Raw genomic sequence first — 20,692 nt, forward strand, 5'->3', positions numbered from 1 at the left:
GAATCACTGCTCAGTTCAAGTATAGCTTCTTCATCTACAGTGTCTAAATCACATTATACCGGGTCGGGGTTCTCTTCTCTGTCAGGGTAAACTGAACTTAAAGCGCTACAGGTGAGACTCACTTCTCCTTCCTCATAATGTTTCCATCTCTCATCAATCACTCCTAAATAAATGCTGTTTGTTCCTTTTCCCTGAGCTCTGAAGGAACTTCCCCTCTCTGGAATCCATAAAAGACACCATGTGTCAGCGTTGACTCTGCAGTCTGGAGCTTCTTCATGCAGGTAACGCTTCCACTTGTAAATCCCGAGTTACAAATAAAATCAAGAAGATACCAAACCCTTAGTTTCTGTCTGAAAATCACTCAGAGGTAGATATTAGAACCTAGAAGCGGGGGGGTTTGAGGAGATCAGTTTTCACGACTTGTGCAGCACCACGGCGTCCGTCTCAGTCCGTCTTCCAAACAGTGTTCAGCACCTTCACCACTTCCTCGTAGATGATGAAGACGATGGCCACGTCCATGCACACGCGACCCAGCCGAGGAACGGTACCTTTGTAGAACCTGAGAGGGGACGAAGAGGGAGAACGTGAGACTAACACGGAGCCTGAATGATCCAATCATCAGCCACTCAGAGAGGTTACTAAAAACTATTTTAAAAAGCAAACTCAAGACCGACCTTTATAGTCTCACTTTAACTGAGTTTTATTCTTATAACAGTTTTATTTCCCCAAACTTCATTTATTAATTTATTTATTATCTAGTTAAAATTTGAGTCACTTTCAGATACGGACACTGGCAGACTGTGAACTGATTGAAAATGTTGTCATGATGATTGAAAATGATGCAAAACTGTTGTTGTCTGTCTGAATGTGGGGCTCTGAAAATAAAAAAATAAAAAAAAAAGAGTCACTTTTTATTTAATTTATCTATTTATTTTAAGTACAGCATCTTATTTCCTTTTAAGTGTTTAATATTTTAGTGTTTTATTATCTTAGTGATTTATTTATTTATTATCTAGTTCAAATTTTAGTCACTTTTTAATTAATTTATTTAATTTAATGTAATGTATTTATTTATTTATTATCTAGTTCAAATTTGTCACTTTTCATTTAATTTATTTTATTTAATGTAATGTATTTATTTATTTATTATCTAGTTAATATTTTAATCACTTATTATTTTATTTATTTATTTATTTTAAGTATAGCATCTTATTTTCTTTTAATGATTTAATATTTTAGTGTTTTATTATGTAATTTATTTATTATCTAGTTCAAATTTTAGTCACTTTTTATTTAATTTATTTAATTTTATTTATTTTAAGTACAGCATCTTACTTTATTTTAATGGTTTAATATTTTAGTTTTTTATTGTCTTAGTAATTTATTTTATTTTGGTGAGTTTAATTTCATCATGAGATCGTTTCCTCAGTTTGTTCAGCAACTTCTTTTTTATTTTTCATTTATTAATTTAATTTAATTTAATTTAATTATTTTTTAAGTATATCATCTTATTTTATTTTAATGGTTTATTATTTTAGTGTTTCATTATCTTAGAAATGTATTTTATTTTGGTGAGTTTAACTTCCTGTGTTGAGTTTTAACATCTTATTTTCCCTCCAGTGTTTCCTCATTAAGATATCATGAGAGCGTTTCCTCAGTTCGTTCAGCAACTTCTTTTTTATTTTTCATTTATTAATTTATTTTATTTTCATTGTTATTATTATTATTGTTTCATATATTGTATTCTTAACCTTAGGGTTGTGGGGTGGGTTTGGAGTAGGGGTTGGGGTTGGGAATAGGATGGGGGGGGTCTGATTGATTGATTGATTGATAAAAGAAGCATCATCACAGGACCCATCACTCTCCATGAATCACTCCAACACTTACGCCTTTGGTCCCTCGTGCTTCATGATCTTGACGGCACAGTCCCACGTGCTTTTATACTTGCTGGCTTCGAGACCCTGGTGATAAGAAGACATATGAACATGTCAGTGACTCTCCTCGGGGTTGAATCGTGGTGCTCTAAGAGACACACGTGTTTCACTCACCTGCATCCTGGTCTTAATGACGTCCATGGGAGTGTTTCCAAACACACTGGCTGCACCGGCAATAGCTCCAAACAGTCCAGTCAACAAAGGGTTAATGGCTTTGTTTGGGTCATCCCCTTTAAAGAAACACAGATATGATTCTTATGCTACTTTTTTTTTTGTTCCATGATTATATTCATTATGAAGGATGATTGATTCAATCACCTTTGTACCAGTTCCTCAGAGAGGTCATGACGTAGAAGCGGATGGCCTGGTTGGAGCCTTGTTTCAACACGGTGGCGGTCAGGCCTTGATACGTCCCTTTAAACCCTGAAACCAAAGCAGCAACATCAGAGTTAGGTTTCATTTCAGAGTGAGAAACGTTTACTCTGCAAGTGCTGGACACTGAGGACGTAAATCATCCTTCAGAAAAATAGAAAGAAGGACATTTGTTTAAATAATGAGCTTGGAGACGGCTGGATTTGAAGAATTGAAGCTTTTTCTGAAACTTTTCTAGAAAATTTGTGAACTCTGATAAACATTTTCAGGACTTTAAGGTAACTGTCTAGAAACATTTAATTTTAAAGGAGGATGAGATCATACTCTAAAAGTAGTATGGGAGGTAGAGCCTTCAGTTATCAGACCCCTCTCCTTTGGAATCATCTACCAGTCAGGGTCTGGGAGGCAGACACCCTCTCTACTTTTAAGAGTAGGCTTCAAACTTTCCTTTTTGATAAAGCTTATAGTTAGAGCTGGATCAGGCTTGGACCAGGTCTTAGTTATGCTGCTATAGGCTTAGACTGACACACTGGGATCCTGTCTTTCCCTCTCTCTCCTCTCTCTGCCTGTCTCTCACTTTAACTCTTCCTGTCCCATTAAAGTTACTAACCATAGACCTTTCTGGAGTCCCTGAGCTCCCTTGTCTCGTAGCTTCCTCTGGATCTCTGCTGTAGATTCCTTTTTTGGATCTGTTATTCTTCCTTTCTTTCATTCCTTCTTTCTTTCTCTCTTTCATTCCTTTTTCGTTTCATTCCTTCTTTCTGTCTTTCTTTCTTTCTTTCTTTCTTTCTTTCATTCCTTCTTTCTTTGCCTCTTTCTTTCTTTCTTTGTTTCTCTTTTTTATTCCTTTCTCTTTTCATTCCTTTCTTTCTTTCTTTCTTTCTTTATCTCTATCATTCTTTCTTTCTTTCATCCCTTCTTTCTTTCTTTCTTTCATTCCTTCTTTCATCCCTTCCTTCTCTCTCTCTTTTTTTATTCATTTTTCCTTTCATTCCTTCTTTCTTTCTTTCATCCCTTCTTTCTTTCTTTCTTTCTTTCTTTCTTTCTTTCTTTCTCTCTCTATCATTCCTTCTTTCTTTCTTTCATCCCTTCCTTCTTTCTCTCTTTTTTTATTCATTTTTCCTTTCATTCCTTCTTTCTTTCTTTCTTTGTTCTTTCCATATTTCTTCATCCTTCATGTCTCCTTTTCTTATCCCCTCCTTTCCTTCTATCCTTTCCTTCACCATTTCTTATCTCTTTTTCTTTCTTCTGGTCTCCCTCTCTTCTCTCTTTTCTTAGACCTTTCTGGAGTCCCTGAGCTCCCTTGTCTCGTAGGTTCCTCTGGATCTCTGCTGCAGATTCCTTTTTTGGGGTCTGTTATTCATCCTTTCTTTCTTTCATTCCTTTTTCTTTTTATTCCTTCTTTCCTGCTGTCCTTTCTCTTACTTTCTTTCTATCATTCCTTCTTTCTTTGCCTCTTTCTTTCTTTCTTTCTTTCTTTCTTTCTCTCTTTTATTCCTTCTTTCTTTCTTTCTTTCTTTCTCTCTTTCTCTCTTTTTTTAATTCATTTTTCCTTTCATTCCTTCTCTCTTTCTTTCTTTCTTTCTTTCTTTCTTTCTTTCTCTCTTTTATTCCTTTTTCTTTTCATTCCTTCTTTCTTTCTTTCTTTCATTCCTTCTTTCTTTCTTTCATCCCTTCCTTCTTTCTCTCTCTTTTTTTATTCATTTTCTTTCATTCCTTCTTTCTTTCTTTCTTTGTTCTTTCCATTTTTCTTCATCCTTCATTTCTCCTTTTATTATCCCGTCCTTTCCTTCACCATTTATTCTCCTCTTTTTCTTTCTTCTGGTCTCCCTCTCTTCTCTCTTTCCATAGACCTTTCTGGAGTCCCTGAGCTCCCTTGTCTCGTAGGTTCCTCTGGATCTCTGCTGCTGTGGACGTGCCAGACTCCAGCTGCTACAACTACTACTATCCGTCTCCCCACTATCATCTCTCTCTCTCTTCATCTCCCTCTATCCCTCTCTCCAACATGGTCTCAGCAGATGTGTGTCTAACATGAGTCTGGTCCTGCTGGAGGTTTCTGCCTGTTAAAGGAAGTTTGTCCTTGCCACTGTAACTTGCTAAATGCTGCAAAGTGCTCTGCTCATGGTGGATTAAGATGAGATCAGACTGAGTCCTGTCTGTAAGATGGGACTGGATCTTATCCGGTCTTGATGTTGGGTCTTTGTTATATGTTAAATAAAGATTGATTGATACTCTAACCAAAGAAGATGTAAACTCATGGGAAAGGATGAAGGAGCCTCAGTGATGGAGTTTGACCAGCAGGTGGCAGTAACATCCAACTCATCCTTACCTTCAGTTCTAACAATCTCCCTCACCCCGTGGAAGAATCCTCTGTACTTTGGGTTTGCTGACGTCTGATCGTGGATGAATTTGACCTGAAACGACATCATTACGTTGATTTATCGATAAATCCAGAAGTCGTATGGATGAACGAGTCAAAATAGAAACAAAGGAGATAAGGTTTTAAATCTGGGGCATGCAGGGTCGTGTGCAGAGCGGGGTCAGAGACATTTGATTTCATGGAGATATAACTGAGCTTCATCTGTTTTATGCAGAGACTATAGCTCTGTCTTTACCTTCACAGTCTCCATGGGACAGACCACCACCACAGCTTCTGCGACTCCAGCACCGAGCCCGCAGAGTAATCCTCTTGTGCTGTCCAGTTTACCTGATTCATCTCGCACCTTATTACTGAGGAACTCAAACACCCCGAATCTGAGAGAGTAAACAAGCATAGAAAGTACAATCAATGACTTAAAACAGAAACATATAGGAGCAACTTCACTTATGAACCCTGCAAAGATTCATGCAGCAGTTAGGAGCTCTTCTTTTGGGTTGATAGGTGATGAGAAATCCCTCGACTGTTCCTTGAAACCTTAGCTGAACATTTGTAGCTGCAGATTTGCTTATATGTGCTTATATTGCAAGTGTTTTCAAACTCTTAAGACCACAAACATCTCTTCTTTCCATGTAAACACGTTAGAAAGTAGTGAAAAAGTTCCTTAGAGCTCAAGTTGAAGTTTCCAACTCTCTAAAAGAGTTAGAAAGCACTCATCCCTTCATTGAGTGTGTGATTGTGCATGCAGAGGATACATTGTTGTCGTACCTGACAGCTGCTTTAGGTATAGATCCATACAGCAGAGAGCTGAGCCCTCTGTAAAGACCCCTCACCCCATGACCGTTCACCGTCTGCTTCACACAGTCTCCTGCAGAGAGAGGAGAGAGGAGAACCAATCAGAAGGTTAGAAACAAACCACATACGTCTTAAACATCCATCTTTACAAACACACGTTGTTAAAAGAGGAGAGCAGAGGAGGTTTGAGTCCCACGTGTGTCTCTCTGCAGTTTGAAGCAACAACCGTCACGCTGAGTTTCTGCACACAAACATTTCTGTGCCAAAGTTCACCGACAGATAACAGAGATTAGCTTACTACGCAAATACACGAGCGGGCCTTCATGTTCTGCAAAAACACGACGTCTAACGTCACTATGGACCATCAGGAGGAATCTAAAGAGGAGGGGGGTGAAGGGGACTTTGTTACAGGACAGCTGCTGATTAATTTATGTGAAACTGAATGAATTAAAAAGCAATGTGAGGACATGTAGAGAACTCTTTTTAAAGGGTTTCACACACATGAACCTCACAAAGATCTGCTGCAACAGCTGAGAATTAAAGGATGGGTACGCAACTTTAGTATTTTCAATGTTATTTTCTTAAATGACAGCATTTTAAAACATCTTTGAACTAAAACAACCTGTTTTTAAACCTTTTTCCAAGTTTGTCCTTCGTGTTTATGCAGTCCATCAGTATTTGTCATGACAGAAATGTGAATTTGACGTCTAAATTTAACATTTTTTTGTAATTAGTAACAAAAACAACTAGAAAATCTCAAATGAATAATTGATAAATGTATTTTAAAAGCAGAAAAGCAGAAATGACTTTCAAGTTAAATCAAGTTGTTAAAATATATAAGATTGATGCATAAATTATTATTTTTTATGATTTTAAATTCAAAAACAAGTTGAAATGTGAATTAAGTATATTTGAAGGAACAGCTTGATATTCAACATCAGAGAGGTTATTTTTTTACTGACATGTTTCTTATGAGGTTAATTATTTAGGTGTTGTAGTTTGAAGTGGTTTTACTGACAGGTGTTTTTTATGACAGCACTAACTTATCTAAAGATATAAGAATATTAGAAACCTCTGTGCTAAGGTTCAGTTAGGAGTTTCCAGGATCTCAAAGATAAATTTGGACTACGGAACCAGGACCACTTCAGATACTTACAAATAAGAGACTATATTGAGAAAAAAATCATAAAAAACTATGATCCTGGAAAAGAGATTCTACAGATATTTGTAAAAGCTTACCAAGATGAACCTTATAGGAAGGGAATCTCAAAATTGTATATGGGGCTTCAATCTCTTAACAAAGATAACACGTCTAATGCAAGATCAAGGTGGGAGACAGAAGGCAACATAGTAATCACACAGGAGAACTGGAGTGACATTTTTAAACAACAATGGAAAACAACAAATTCCCCACTTTGGAGAGAATTTACGTGGAAAAATGTCATCCGCTATTTCTGTACTCCATATCAGAAGAAATCATATTCCAGCCAGACAGAGTGTTGGAGATGCTGCGGCAGTAAAGAGGCGAACCACTATCATATATTTTGGAGTTGCCCCGTTGTGAACCCATTTTGGTTGCGCATACATCAGATCCTAGAGACTGTCTTTTCAACAAGAATAACTTTATGTTTCAATCTGTTGTATCTGGTTGATCTAAAGGAACTAGATTGGAGGAACAGAGATAAATACTTGCTGAGAATATTACTAGTGGCCTGTAAGAAATCTATAACAAAGAAATGGTTGAAGAGGGAGGCCCCCAATGTGGATGAATGGATTGATATTGTGTACAGTATCTTTGTGATGGAAAGAATTACTTTTAATTTAAGAACACAAAAGGAGGTATTTATTGTAAATTGGCAAAAATGGATCTCATATGTCTCTACTATCAGACCGGATTTTAGGTGATCTCTGCTTGGACTGTGATTGACACTCATCTGTTTATTTTCATATTTGTTTTTTTTCTGGTGGTGTCTACCAGTCTCTTTATGTAAGTCTTTACTTTCCCCCCGAAGTCTTTGTACTTGTCTATAGGTCTTCATGTTCATTGTTGTTTATGTATAAAATCAATAAAACGTAAATAAAAAAAAAAAAGAAACCTCTGTGCTTTAGATTTCACAGGTTTAAATTTGAAAGTGGTCACAGAGTGTGCTCGACATGAAGTCAGTGAACTCACCGATGCCTTTGTATTTGGGAGGATTGGCCTTCTCGTCGAGCTGCAGCTGTGTTTTGACGTACTCTGTGGGGAAGGTGATGCAGATCTCGATGCCTCCAGCTATCCCTCCTGAAACAACAATAGAAGACTGTCAGAGCTCGGACAGGTTTTAACAAGAGAGAGAAATATGAACATATATGTTAGAGGGGTTTGTTTTCGGACGACACCACACAGAAGCATTTCACAGAGAAAAGATGCTTTTGTTATAAAACAGCATTTACACATCAAACATTAGAGACAGCAAATACAATCACAACCATGTTTTTTATTTGAGACGGAAATTAAATTCCTTTTTTAAATATATTTTAAAAATAAAACTTACTGTTCTAATGTAAAATCTACAGTTCAAATGTAAATATATATTTCAAAGAGGATAGTTAATTTTCCAAGTTAGTCACATTAACATGCATTCAAAGGTTTATCCTAAATATCTCAGAATCAGCAGAATCAGAATCAGCTTTATTCGCCAAGTATGCTTGAACACACAAGGAATTTGACTTTAGTAAACTGTGTTCTCTTTGTACAAGGCATAGGAATAAGAATAAGAAGAAGAATTACAGTAAAAAAATAAAATTAAAAATATAATAACAATAACCTTAGCTATAAATACAAAGAAACAACAAATAGGCATGACTAGGCTTGACTCATTTCACTTGTACGTACTAGAACAAAATGTAATTTAAATAAAATAATTTAATGAATTAAGGTGGAAACAATGTGCATTGAATTAGGATGAAGGCAAAAATAACACTAATTTAAAAATATCAAACATTAATATTAAACCGTAGAATATGTTTTTAATTAAACATCTTGAGGAAGATAAAATCAGAAAATTAAAAATAATAATTATAACTTAGAAATAAAATTAAATAAGGATAAGAGTGTACAGTTATAAAGAAGTTGAAAATTGTACCACTTAAAGTTGATAAATTACTGATTAAATATTTTTTACAGTAAATCAATTTAAAAATATTCTAATAAAGTTCAACTTTATTCAACTTAGAGTTCAGAAAAAACTCACAGAAAAACTGAATATGAATTTAAATAATAAATGTGACCAAAAAAAACAACTTAAAATCTAATGAAATAAAATATATGATCATAAAAGTGAATAATTATAATAATTGCTAATAAATAAAATGAATGGTAAACATCAGGAGATTCCTTTAAGATGTCTTTGATGCTCTGTGAATAAGTTACACATGAGTTTAGATCAGAGGAAGTTTTTCATGCATATATAAACTGTCTTCATGTTTGTCACACCATATTCCCTTTCAGTTAACTCAATCAGCTCCACCTTAAACCCCGGACTGTCACACATCTGCCGTTCAACAGCGAACTCAGCGGCTGCAGCTGATTGGCTCTGCTGATCTCAGTGAGAGTCTGCCTACAGAAACTCCCCCTGGCATGACTCCAACTGAAGGGGGTGTGTAGCCTTCAAAGCACACACTGTTCAACACTCTACTGTACAGATACACACACAGCAGCAGTCAGAGCATGGCCTGACTCTGCTGACGTGATGAGAAGTTTGCATAAAGTGCAGAAACTTGAGCTTTAAGTCAGAAAAAAGGGCAGATTTCACCCTGCAGCCATGGCCTGGTGTCAGTATAATTACAGTGAGAAAATTCATGAGGGGCCTCTTCAAGTTGGAACAAAAACCTAGAAAGTCTGAAAAATGTTTAACATAACTTAACGAGGGGTCTTATCTTCAGAGACATGGAGCAACTGATGGTTGTAGAAAGAAAGGTACTCATATCTTTCATAACTGATATTAAGTCCATGCAGAGCAACCTCCATGAGCTGTAAAAGTTATTTATCTGCATTAAACTCTGATAACAAGTCTGTTCAAGTGGTTTGAGGGAATGCACGGGTGTAGTAACATTCACAGTCATGTCTGTTTTTAATGCAGTGACTTCCACTACAGAGTCATGTCTGTGTTTAATGCAGTGACTTCCACTACAGAGTCATGTCTGTTTTTAATGCAGTGACTTCCACTACAGAGTCATGTCTGTGTTTAATGCAGTGACTTCCACTACAGAGTCATGTCTGTGTTTAATGCAGTGACTTCCACTACAGAGTCATGTCTGTTTTTAATGCAGTGACTTCCACTACAGAGTCATGTCTGTGTTTAATGCAGTGACTTCCACTACAGAGTCATGTCTGTTTTTAATGCAGTGACTTCCACTACAGAGTCATGTCTGTTTTAATGCAGTGACTTCCACTACAGAGTCATGTCTGTGTTTAATGCAGTGACTTCCACTACAGAGTCATGTCTGTGTTTAATGCAGTGACTTCCACTACAGAGTCATGTCTGTTTTTAATGCAGTGACTTCCACTACAGTCATGTCTGTTTATAATGCAGTGACTTCCACTACAGAGTAATGTCTGTTTTTAATGCAGTGACTTCCACTACAGAGTCATGTCTGTTATTACAGGGTCATGTCTGTTTTTAATGCAGTGACTTCCACTACAGAGTCATGTCTGTGTTTAATGCAGTGACTTCCACTACAGAGTCATGTCTGTGTTTTAATGCAGTGACTTCCACTACAGAGTCATGTCTGTTTTTAATGCAGTGACTTCCACTACAGAGTCATGTCTGTGTTTAATGCAGTGACTTCCACTACAGAGTCATGTCTGTGTTTAATGCAGTGACTTCCACTACAGAGTCAAGCCTGTGTTTAATGCAGTGACTTCCACTACAGAGTCAAGCCTGTGTTTAATGCAGTGACTTCCACTACAGAGTCAAGCCTGTGTTTAATGCAGTGACTTCCACTACAGAGTCAAGCCTGTGTTTAATGCAGTGACTTCCACTACAGAGTCATGTCTGTGTTTAATGCAGTGACTTCCACTACAGAGTCAAGTCTGTTTTAATGCAGTGACTTCCACTACAGAGTCATGTCTGTTTTTAATGCAGTGATCTCCACTACAGAGGCATGTCTGTGTTTAATGCAGTGACTTCCACTACAGAGTCATGTCTGTGTTTAATGCAGTGACTTCCACTACAGAGTCATGTCTGTTTTTAATGCACTGACTTCCACTACAGAGTCATGTCTGTTTTTAATGCAGTGACTTCCACTACAGAGTCATGTCTGTGTTTAATGCAGTGACTTCCACTACAGAGTCATGCCTGTTTTTAATGCAGTGACTTCCACTACAGAGTCATGCCTGTTTCTAATGCAGTGACTTCCACTACAGAGTCATGTCTGTTTTTAATGCAGTGACTTCCACTACAGAGTCATGTCTGTTTTTAATGCAGTGACTTCCACAACAGAGGCATGCCTGTGTTTAATGCAGTGACTTCCACTACAGAGTCATGTCTGTGTTTAATGCAGTGACTTCCACTACAGAGTCATGTCTGTGTTTAATGCAGTGACTTCCACTACAGAGTCATGTCTGTTTTTTAATGCAGTGACTTCCACTACAGAGTCATGTCTGTTTTTAATGCAGTGACTTCCACTACAGAGTCATGTCTGTTTTTAATGCAGTGACTTCCACTACAGAGTCATGTCTCTTATTAATGCAGTGACTTCCACTACAGAGTCATGTCCCTTTTTAATGCAGTGACTTCCACTACAGAGTCACGTCTGTTTTTAATGCAGTGACTTCCACTACAGAGTCATGTCCCTTTTTAATGCAGTGACTTCCACTACAGAGTCACGTCTGTTTTTAATGCAGTGACTTCCACTACAGAGTCATGTCTGTTTTTAATGCAGTGACTTCCACTACAGAGTCATGTCTGTTTTTAATGCAGTGACTTCCACTACAGAGTCATGTCTCTTATTAATGCAGTGACTTCCACTACAGAGTCATGTCCCTTTTTAATGCAGTGACTTCCACTACAGAGTCACGTCTGTTTTTAATGCAGTGACTTCCACTACAGAGTCATGTCTGTTTTTAATGCAGTGACTTCCACTACAGAGTCATGTCTGTGTTTAATGCAGTGACTTCCACTACAGAGTCATGTCTGTTTTTAATGCAGTGACTTCCACTACAGAGTCATGTCTGTCAGAGGAACTTTATTCTGACTGTGTTGAGCTCTTGGCTCACGCAGTCTCTCACAGAGCGATGAAAGAGTTTACGAGTTTAACAAGTTATTCTGCAAACATTCTTCTGCTTCAATCTGCCCCATGTTAAAAATAAACTCTGTGACCGCCTGAAGCAGAAGTTAAAGAGCATTAAGGAACAGAAATCTGAGGGTAGATTAAGAAAAAGGTCGCCCTGTGAATGGTTCACATTTAAAGATCAGTCTAATCCAGAGAGGGACTCTTGTAGTCGACTGTAACATGCGTTCTTTTCCACTAAAAAGCCATGCACAGAGCTAATCAGCGAGCCTCGCCTGCACTCACTCAAACATGCAAGTCACCAGGCTGCTCGTGCACGAACAATCACGAGATTACACTTTGACAAAACATTGTTTTTCACCAAAAAACATCAAGAGCAAGCCGGCTACCAAACTGAGCTCTTAAAGCGACACACCCAGGCATTCCTTTGGTTAGAGACAGGCTGAAGCTCTACCTACAAATTAAACTAGATCCACAAACAATCCACATCATCGCTCTGCAGACAAACCTCTGTGTGGTACCTGTGTTATGTCTCAGGATTCAGGCTGGAAAGGAATATAGAACCAGTTGATCAAGTTTGACATGTGAGGCCGCTTGAACAGGTGAAAGGGAATGTGTCGGGGCGACTTCATATTCAAGATTTTAGTAACGCATGCAAAACAATCATAAAAAGCGCCCTGTCATTCTAAAATAAAAACTAAACAGCTGCTGCTTCTCCTTTATACTTTTCATGTTGTGACGGGTCAACCCAGAAAGGCCTGTAAGGTTTAGACTAACTGTTCATTAACAGCTTTAACAACAACCATTATGAAACATGTGATTATGTCAAACCTGTCATTGTTTAGTCTTATAATCAAAGCAACAGAAGAAGAAACTGTAGGGTTAGTTTACAGTAAAAATAGGATATGATTATAGTAACAGAAGTCATGGATTTTTCTAAAGAAGTGTACTTCATCACATTTTGAAAGTGAGCTCTTTTAACATTTTTGCACATCTAAATATATATTTTTGAGAGAGTGAAATGAAAAGCCTCCACGCTAACAAGAAATGAGCAATCAGACCAACATCGTCTTTTGTACCAGCCTGTAAACATGTTTATTTCTGCTGTAAAGATCACCTTTTTTTAGAATGGGTGTGTATGTGGCTTACAGGGCTTTTGGGGCCACCCTCTAGTGGTCATTTGAGGAACTGCAGTTTTTGGCACTTCTGCTTTGGCTTCATTTTTCGTCTGTTTGGCAGGAAGTGAGAATAAAGAGGTGTCCTAAAGGCTGGTTTATACTTCTGCGTCTCCTCTATGCAGCATGTGTCCGTGACACGCAGCAGTTCTCCTCTGAAACCCTAGAGGACAGTGTGGTCTCTCTGATAGCCGGTCGCTTGCTTCCGGCCCGCTACGATCTCTGTTTCCTTTTCCACAGAGTTTCAGAGCGTGTTCTGTTAATCTACAGCTGACACATGTTGCTGTTTATCATACAGACATGATTACATGAAGAATAGAGAGGAGGAGATCAAAAACACGGACTATGTGCAGCCGATGAGCGGACCAATCACAGGGCTTGTGGTCCGTGTCGATTCTAGGGATAGTTACATTTTGGAGGAGGTGAACGTCAGCTACGTGTGTAGGCCTCTGCGTAGGTACGGGAGCTACGCGGACCTACAGTGTAGGCAACGCCGTCCATTCGACGCAGAAGCATAAATCAGGCTTTAGCATGGGTGTGTATGTGGCTTACGGGACTTTTGGGGCCACCCTCTGGTGGACACTCGAGGAACTGCAGTTTTTGGCACTTCTGTTTTGGCGTCATTTTTTGTCTGTTTGGTTTGAAGTGAGGATAAAGAGGTATGCTAACTCTTTCACTCACTGATTAACTATTCTACTTTATTTGTTTTAAATATCTAACTTTGCAGACTCTATACTAAGCTAGGCTAACTATCCCCTGACTTTTGCACCATACCCACACCACCCTCACAAACTGCCTCACTGAAATAAACTCCTGGATGCAAACAAACTTTCTCAAACTCAACTGTAATAAATCCGAAATTCTCATCATAGGCCCAAAATCCCTCACTTCCACCTGCCCAGACTTCTCACTCACTATTGATAAATCCACTGTTTCAGCATCCACCCACATCCGTACCCTTGGTATCATCTTTGATCAGTCACTTAACTTTCAGCAACACATTAACAATATTTCAAAAAACGCTTTCTTCCACCTCAAAAACATCGCCCGTCTCCGCCCCTCCCTTTCCTTCACAGCAGCTGAAACTCTCATCCACGCCTTCATCACCTCAAGACTCGATTACTGCAATAGCATCCTCTACGGTACACCCAACACCCTCCTCAACAAGCTACAATACATACAAAACTCAGCTGCACGCCTCCTCACTCATACCCGCTCCAGAGACCACATCACCCCAGTCCTCCAGAACCTCCATTGGCTTCCCATCCCCTTCAGAAAACAGCACAAGATCCTCCTCCTCACCTACAAAGCCCTCCATAACCTATCTCCCTCCTACCTCACCGACCTTCTGCAGCCATATAATCCCTCCCGCAACCTCCGCTCCACCAACGCCAACCTCCTCACCCCTCTCACCAAACCCAAGCACCGACCCTGGGGGGACAGGGCCTTCTCTGTCGCTGCCCCCACCCTCTGGAACTCTCTCCCCCAACACCTCAGATTCTCTCCCTCACTCACCAAATTCAAATCCGGACTCAAAACACACCTTTTTACAAATGCTTTTAAACTAGAATTGATTGATTTTTTTTTTTTTCTTGTTTTGTTTTATTTTGCTGCCTTGCTTTTCTTGCTTTTTTTGCACTCTTTTCCTTTTGCTTTCCTATTGTATAATTGCATTTTCCTGTAAAGCGCTTCGAGAACCTTTTAAAGCGCTTTTATAAATAAAATGTATTATTATTATTATTATTATACTTAAAGACATGAGGGTGATATCAATCCTTTCATACAGCTCCTTCAAGAAGATAAATACCTTAACTATTCCTCTACAGTATCTTCTTCTTCTTCTATGAATAGTTTTGTGTGTATGAGCTGAATGGACTGACTGTGGTGTGTGTGACGTGTCTCACTTATCGCCTGCCTTTGATCACTTTAGTTCAATCAAAGGTGAGATGGGAGCATTTTTGTCTGTCATGTTTACCATGTATAATATTGGAGTCACCATTCAGAGTATAACACGGAGCCTGGGGGATGAAGTTTGTCATTTTTGCACAAGCTCCTGAGCTGAACCTCTGACCGTGTCATGAGTGAAGAGGCTGACAGAGCAATGTGCTTTGTCATCGTGGCTCATGGCTCTGAACATGGACACCCAAAGGGGGGGCGGGGGGGCTGGCGGGGTGCTGCTGGCCTCTGCGCACACAGTATGGGGGCATGAGGTCAACAGAAAAACACCCACCAAACTGCTGACAGGCAGGTACAGAGAACTACATGAACCAACAGGTTTGTGTTTGAAACCTGTTCGGTTCCAGCTGGATCAGAAGCCCCGGCACAGATCTGGGTGTTCGCTCCGTCTTACATCCTATTGATGACGCAATAAAACCCATAATGATTGAGCTCTGTGTGTGAGGTTGGAGCGACCTGTCACTGATTGACCAACAGGAGGAGAAGGTAATCAGAGTTCACGTCTGAAAACAATTCTCTGGAGAGGATCTGTGGTTAAAGGTTAAAGGTCTCAAAAGTACAAACCAGACCGGCTGTTACCAGGATCCTTATTACGGCACATTAAAGACCTTTTAAAGATCCAAACTAAAGGATCAATGTGATGAAATCAACCATATGTAACAGCTTAAAGTCATGTCATGTTGCACTCATGTCAACATCACCTCATACAGAGCATGAGGGAGACTTTTTTAAAGGGTTCAAGTTCCCAATTCCTGTTTTTCAGATGCAGAAGCTCATAGTGTAGAAATTCCTTCAAACTTACTCCCTAAAGTTTGATGAAAAGACATTCTTCATGACTTTAAATATTAATATCAGTGAACAGTAACAAGTATAATTTGATACAGGGCTTTATAAAGACCTTTCATGCTCTGTGCTGTGCTGTTTGTGAGTCAGCATGTTGAAATCAACCACCGACCGCAGCTTAAAACCAACCAATACTGCCCTCATTGAAACATTCCTCCTTACAAATGCAGGAAAGACTTTGTTTTTACTTTTAACACTGAAAGCTCAAGCTCTTTATGTTCTTAACATCACATTTTAGAGAATCCGGTCCTGGTTTATGCTCTCAGAAATGCTGCCTGTGTGTCAGCACGTTGAAATCAACCACTGACACAATTTGTGGCATTCTCACGATGCTGGCTTTGCATCTTGCACACTTAAATTTGCAGAAAATACACATTTTACCTGGCTGTATTAAAGTTTGCATCATTGCTAACCTGTTGCTGATTCCTTAAAACAGTAAAAGCATTGTGCAGGGATGTTAAATGGGGTTATGTTCTTTAAAAAGATGGTCCAAAGGGTCAGTGTGTTGACTTTAACCTCTCAGAGCAGATCCTTCTGATGATAACACATGACTTCCTGTGACATCCTCACACCTTGTTATTTATAGTAACTATTCAAATGCATTGTAAGCTCTGATATCTCCTCTTTCTTTTGCATGTTGAACCACAAAGATAGCTTTCACTAGAGTCTAGTAATGGTCCTGAACATCAGAATAAACCACTCTGTACAATCTGCAGCCCCTCAGTGAAGAACCAATTGTTGGTTTAAATTCCCAATTTAAGTTTTTACAAAAGAAGCTCACAGTGTAGAAATTCCTTCAAAATAACATCTTATAGTTTGATGAAAAGTAATTCTTCATGACTTTAAATATTGATATCAGTGAACAGTAACAAGTATAATTTGATACAGGGCTTTATACAGACCTTTCATGCTCTGTGCTGTTTGTGAGTCAGCATGTTGAAATCAACCACCGACCGCAGCTTAAAACCAACTTATTGAAACATTCCTCCTTACAATTGCAGGAAAGACTTTGTTTTTACTTTCAAAACTGAAATCTCAAACTCTAAATCTTCATAACGTCACATTTTAAAGAAACTTTTCCTAGTTTATACCCTCAGAAATGCTGCCTGTGTGTCAGCACGTTGAAATCAACCACTGACACAATTCAAGGTCCTCTCACATTGCAAGTTTTGCAGCTTCCACCCTTAAATTTGCAGAAAATACACATTTTAACTTGAAATATTGATGTTTGCTTCATTTATAACATGTTGCTGATTCCCTTTAACAACAAAAGCATTGTGCATGGATGCTAAAGGGGGTTATGTTCTTTAAAAAGATGGTCCAAAGTGTCACTGTGTTGACTTTAACCTCTCAGAGCAGATCCTTCTGATGATAACTCATGACTTCCTGTGACACCTTCACCCCTTGGTATTTATAGTAACTATTCAAATGCATTTTAAGCTCTGATATTTCCTCTTTCTTTTGCATGTTGAACCACAAAGAAAAGTTTAACCAGTGTCTCATAATGGTCCTGAACATCAGAATAAACCTCTCTGTACAACCTGCAGCCCCTCAGTGAAGAGCCATGTGTTGCCACAGTGTGCACAGGCTGTGCTGATCTGTTCTGACAGGCTCAGAAGGAGGAGAGTTAATGAGCTGATCCATGAATCCCTCATTGTTTCCCTTCATCTTCTCACTTGTGTTGTTTTTAGTTCACCAAAGTGAAAGGGAGAGAGCCGGGGTCCCTTTAAGACCAGCATGTAGTCCTCCTCCCTGCAGGACTCTTCTCCTGCATCACTTTAAACCCATCCCTGAGTGTGTGTGCTCTCACATCTGCACACTGAGCTACAACTTGTAAACAACTTTAACACCCGTCCCTCTGTGTGTGTGTGTGTGTGTGTGTGTGTGTGTGTGTGTGTGTGTGTGTGTGTGTGTGTGTGTGTGTGTGTGTGTGTGTGTGTGAGCAGAACACAAACTTTCTTACCTGCCAGGATCGCCTTGCCGGGGTGAGTGAGTTTGGCTTTCCCTGCAGGAGTCGCAGCAGCAGCCAGGAGCTGAGGTCTGTGAAAGGGACTCACGAAGCTGGTCTGTCCGGACATGGTGTCTCTCTGAGACCCTCCAAACTTTCTGTCTCTCTGTCAGTGCGGACGTACTGGGAGGTGCTGGATCTCACACAGCCGTCAAGTCCTCATGCAGTCTGAGTCCGGGTGCAAACATTCAGAGGCCAGGCAGGCAGGCTGAGGAGGAGGAGGACATTGGACTCTGGACTGCTGGTCTGGACTTGATAAAGTCCTTGCTGGAGTTCCCTCCGTGGCGCACTCAGGCTGAGAGCGTCGAGTCAGTGCTGGTTCAGGGCGGGGCAGCAGGGCCCGAGACTTCCCCTCTTCCTCCAGACCGAGGGAACGTCATGTTGGTGACAAACATTTAAGGTGGACTGGAGGGATTCCTGCAGGGCGCAGGGTGACTGCTTTACAACTTCAGCTCACCTGTATGGGGCGCTGTTTACACCTGGACTGTTAGACTGAGATAAAGGACTCCTGGCCCTGGACTACTACAGATCATTAATCAAAAGTAATAAAACAGAGGATTCAAAATAAAACATGAAATCAATCAATCTTTATTTATAGAGCAGCTTTCATGCAAATCAAATTCAATTCAAAAAGCTTTACAGTGACTGGAACAAGACAGAAGCAGAAATAAAATAATGGAAAAACATATTAAAAAAACAAGAATGGATTTTATTCACACCAACATCAATAAAATATGTGCAATTAAAATAAGTTAAAGGCATTAAATTAAAATTAATTGTATAAATAATTAAAATAAATAAATAATTAATAAAAAAAACAGATAGTTTAAATAAAGAAAACAATAAAACAACATTAAAATGAATATAAAACATTAAGAAAGAATTACTTCAGCCGTCTCAGTTAGGCCAACATGCTTCTAACTTGTTTTTCCTAACTCTCTGTTATTTTATTTATCTTTACTTGAATAAGTTATATTAGTACTTAAAATCATATTTGCACTCACCTGTAATATTTGTTTATTAACAAACTGTTCATAATAGTTTAAAAAAACATCACCAATCATCTCAAAAAAAGGGTGAAACATATTTTGAGTTACTTGTATTTTATTCATGCGATGTAAGGATATTTATTTACTTCATCTTAAACTCCATAAAGACAAACTGCATATTAAATCCACAATATATATTTATTTACTTCAGCTTTTTGTCACCAGTGTTGAAATGTAACCCAGAAGAACTCAGGTGCTTCTTATGGGCACTTAAATATTTTTATTTACCTCTATTTCACCACATTTTATAGGTACAAGTGTACTTTTACTTCAATACTATTTAGCAGCTTTAAAATAAAGTTTCTTAGTTTAAGTTTTAGCTTTTATTTGTTCACTATTTCTTTGTGAAATTATTATTAAATCACCTTATTCTAACTTGTTTGAGTCTTTTTTGATTCTATCTTTTAACTTAAGCCTTTAACTAAAACTTTTACTTGTAAGGATGTGGACACATTTGGCTTGTTCTACTCTAACACATATTAATGTCCAATGCAGAACATTACAATAAACATTATACTTGCCACTAGAAGGCAAGGCAAGGCAAGGCAGCTTTATTTGTATAGCGCATTTCATACACAAGGGCAACTCAATGTGCTTTACATTAAAACATTAAAAACATTGGAGACATTCAGACAGGCATAAAAGAACACAATTAAAATGACAAATGTGATAAAACAGAAAAGAAAAGGAAAATTAGAAATATATTAAAAATTACATTAAAATTTTAATTTAAAGTGAGTTAAAATAATCTAAGATAGGAAGGCAGTGGCAAATAAAAAAGTCTTAGTCTTTGATTTAAAAGAGGTGAGAGTTGGAGCAGACCTACAGCTTTCAGGGAGTGTGTTCCAGATATATGGTGCATAATGAATAAACGCTGCTTCACCATGTTTCCTTCTGACTCTAGGAACTGAAAGCAGACCAGTACCTGATGACCTCAGAGGTCGAGGTGGTTCATAAAGTAGTAGCAGATCAGCAATGTATTTTGGGCCTAAACCATTCAGTGCTTTATAAACCATCAGCAGGATTTTAAAGTCTATTCTCTGACAGACAGGAAGCCAGTGTAGAGATCTAAGAACTGGAGTGATGTGGTCTACTTTTTTGGTCCTTGTTAGGACTCGAGCAGAACACTCATTAGCCTCCTAATTATTTGTGCTTTGCTGATCATGGGTTGCACATAAACTTATTTTTATTTGTATCTATTTTTAAGGATGTAAGTGGCTGTATAAAGAGCTCTACCTCATGTAGCTACAAAACCAAAATGTTTCTTATGCATTTATACATGAGGAATAATAATACAGTACTGTTTACAAGAGGAAAGGGAAAACATGTAGAGCCCTCAAAGTCCCCAAAAGTATTTTATAAATTGTGCACACAAGATATTTATTTATGCACCCAAGAAAAGAACTTGTGCACACAGTGTAATTATCTTGTGGGAAAAAGTTTATTATCTTGTGTGCACAATAAAATCATTTTGTGCACAGAAAAATATTAATTGTTCACCCAAGATTATTATTTTCTGTGCATTTGATACAATTTCACTTTTAAAAAATAGATTATCATATGCAAACATCTAGATATATTTATATAGAGGAAACCTAACTTAATTACTCTTATCCCTGTTATCATCTGGTGGTTTGTGGGGACCATTTAGGTGTCCTGACTCTCAGATTGAGCACCACTCCTGTTGGGCATGCAGTAAAAACCATTCACATACATATAAGATTTATACTGGCCCCTGTAGCACAAACAACCACTCTTTGTTTTTTGCCACAAAGACCGGGTCACTGATGGTCAAAGGCCCCTCTGCATGATGGCTCCTGTGTCCAAAAGTCTTCATGAAGATGCAAATAAAACAAAACAAATTTAAAAACATCTTAAATATATTTCTGTCTCTAAATAAGTTCATTTAA

The 20,692-nt window shown here is 38.4% G+C and overlaps 1 protein-coding gene across 1 annotated transcript; it reads right to left on the reverse strand.

Moving 5' to 3' along the window:
* Positions 1–18,115, reverse strand: slc25a1b (slc25a1 solute carrier family 25 member 1b). Its single transcript, XM_034709654.1, has 9 exons — positions 17,689–18,115; positions 7,652–7,759; positions 5,452–5,551; positions 4,922–5,060; positions 4,636–4,720; positions 2,253–2,357; positions 2,049–2,164; positions 1,888–1,961; positions 1–559 (listed from the first exon to the last, which is right to left on the reverse strand). Exons 1-9 carry the CDS (start codon positions 17,801–17,803, stop codon positions 445–447), a joined length of 957 nt encoding a protein of 318 aa, XP_034565545.1. The 5' UTR covers positions 17,804–18,115; the 3' UTR covers positions 1–444.
* Between the last annotated feature and the right edge of the window lie 2,577 nt (positions 18,116–20,692).

Source organism: Notolabrus celidotus, chromosome 19 (genome assembly GCF_009762535.1).
Source record: "Notolabrus celidotus isolate fNotCel1 chromosome 19, fNotCel1.pri, whole genome shotgun sequence".
Taxonomy (NCBI): Eukaryota; Metazoa; Chordata; class Actinopteri; order Labriformes; family Labridae; genus Notolabrus; species Notolabrus celidotus.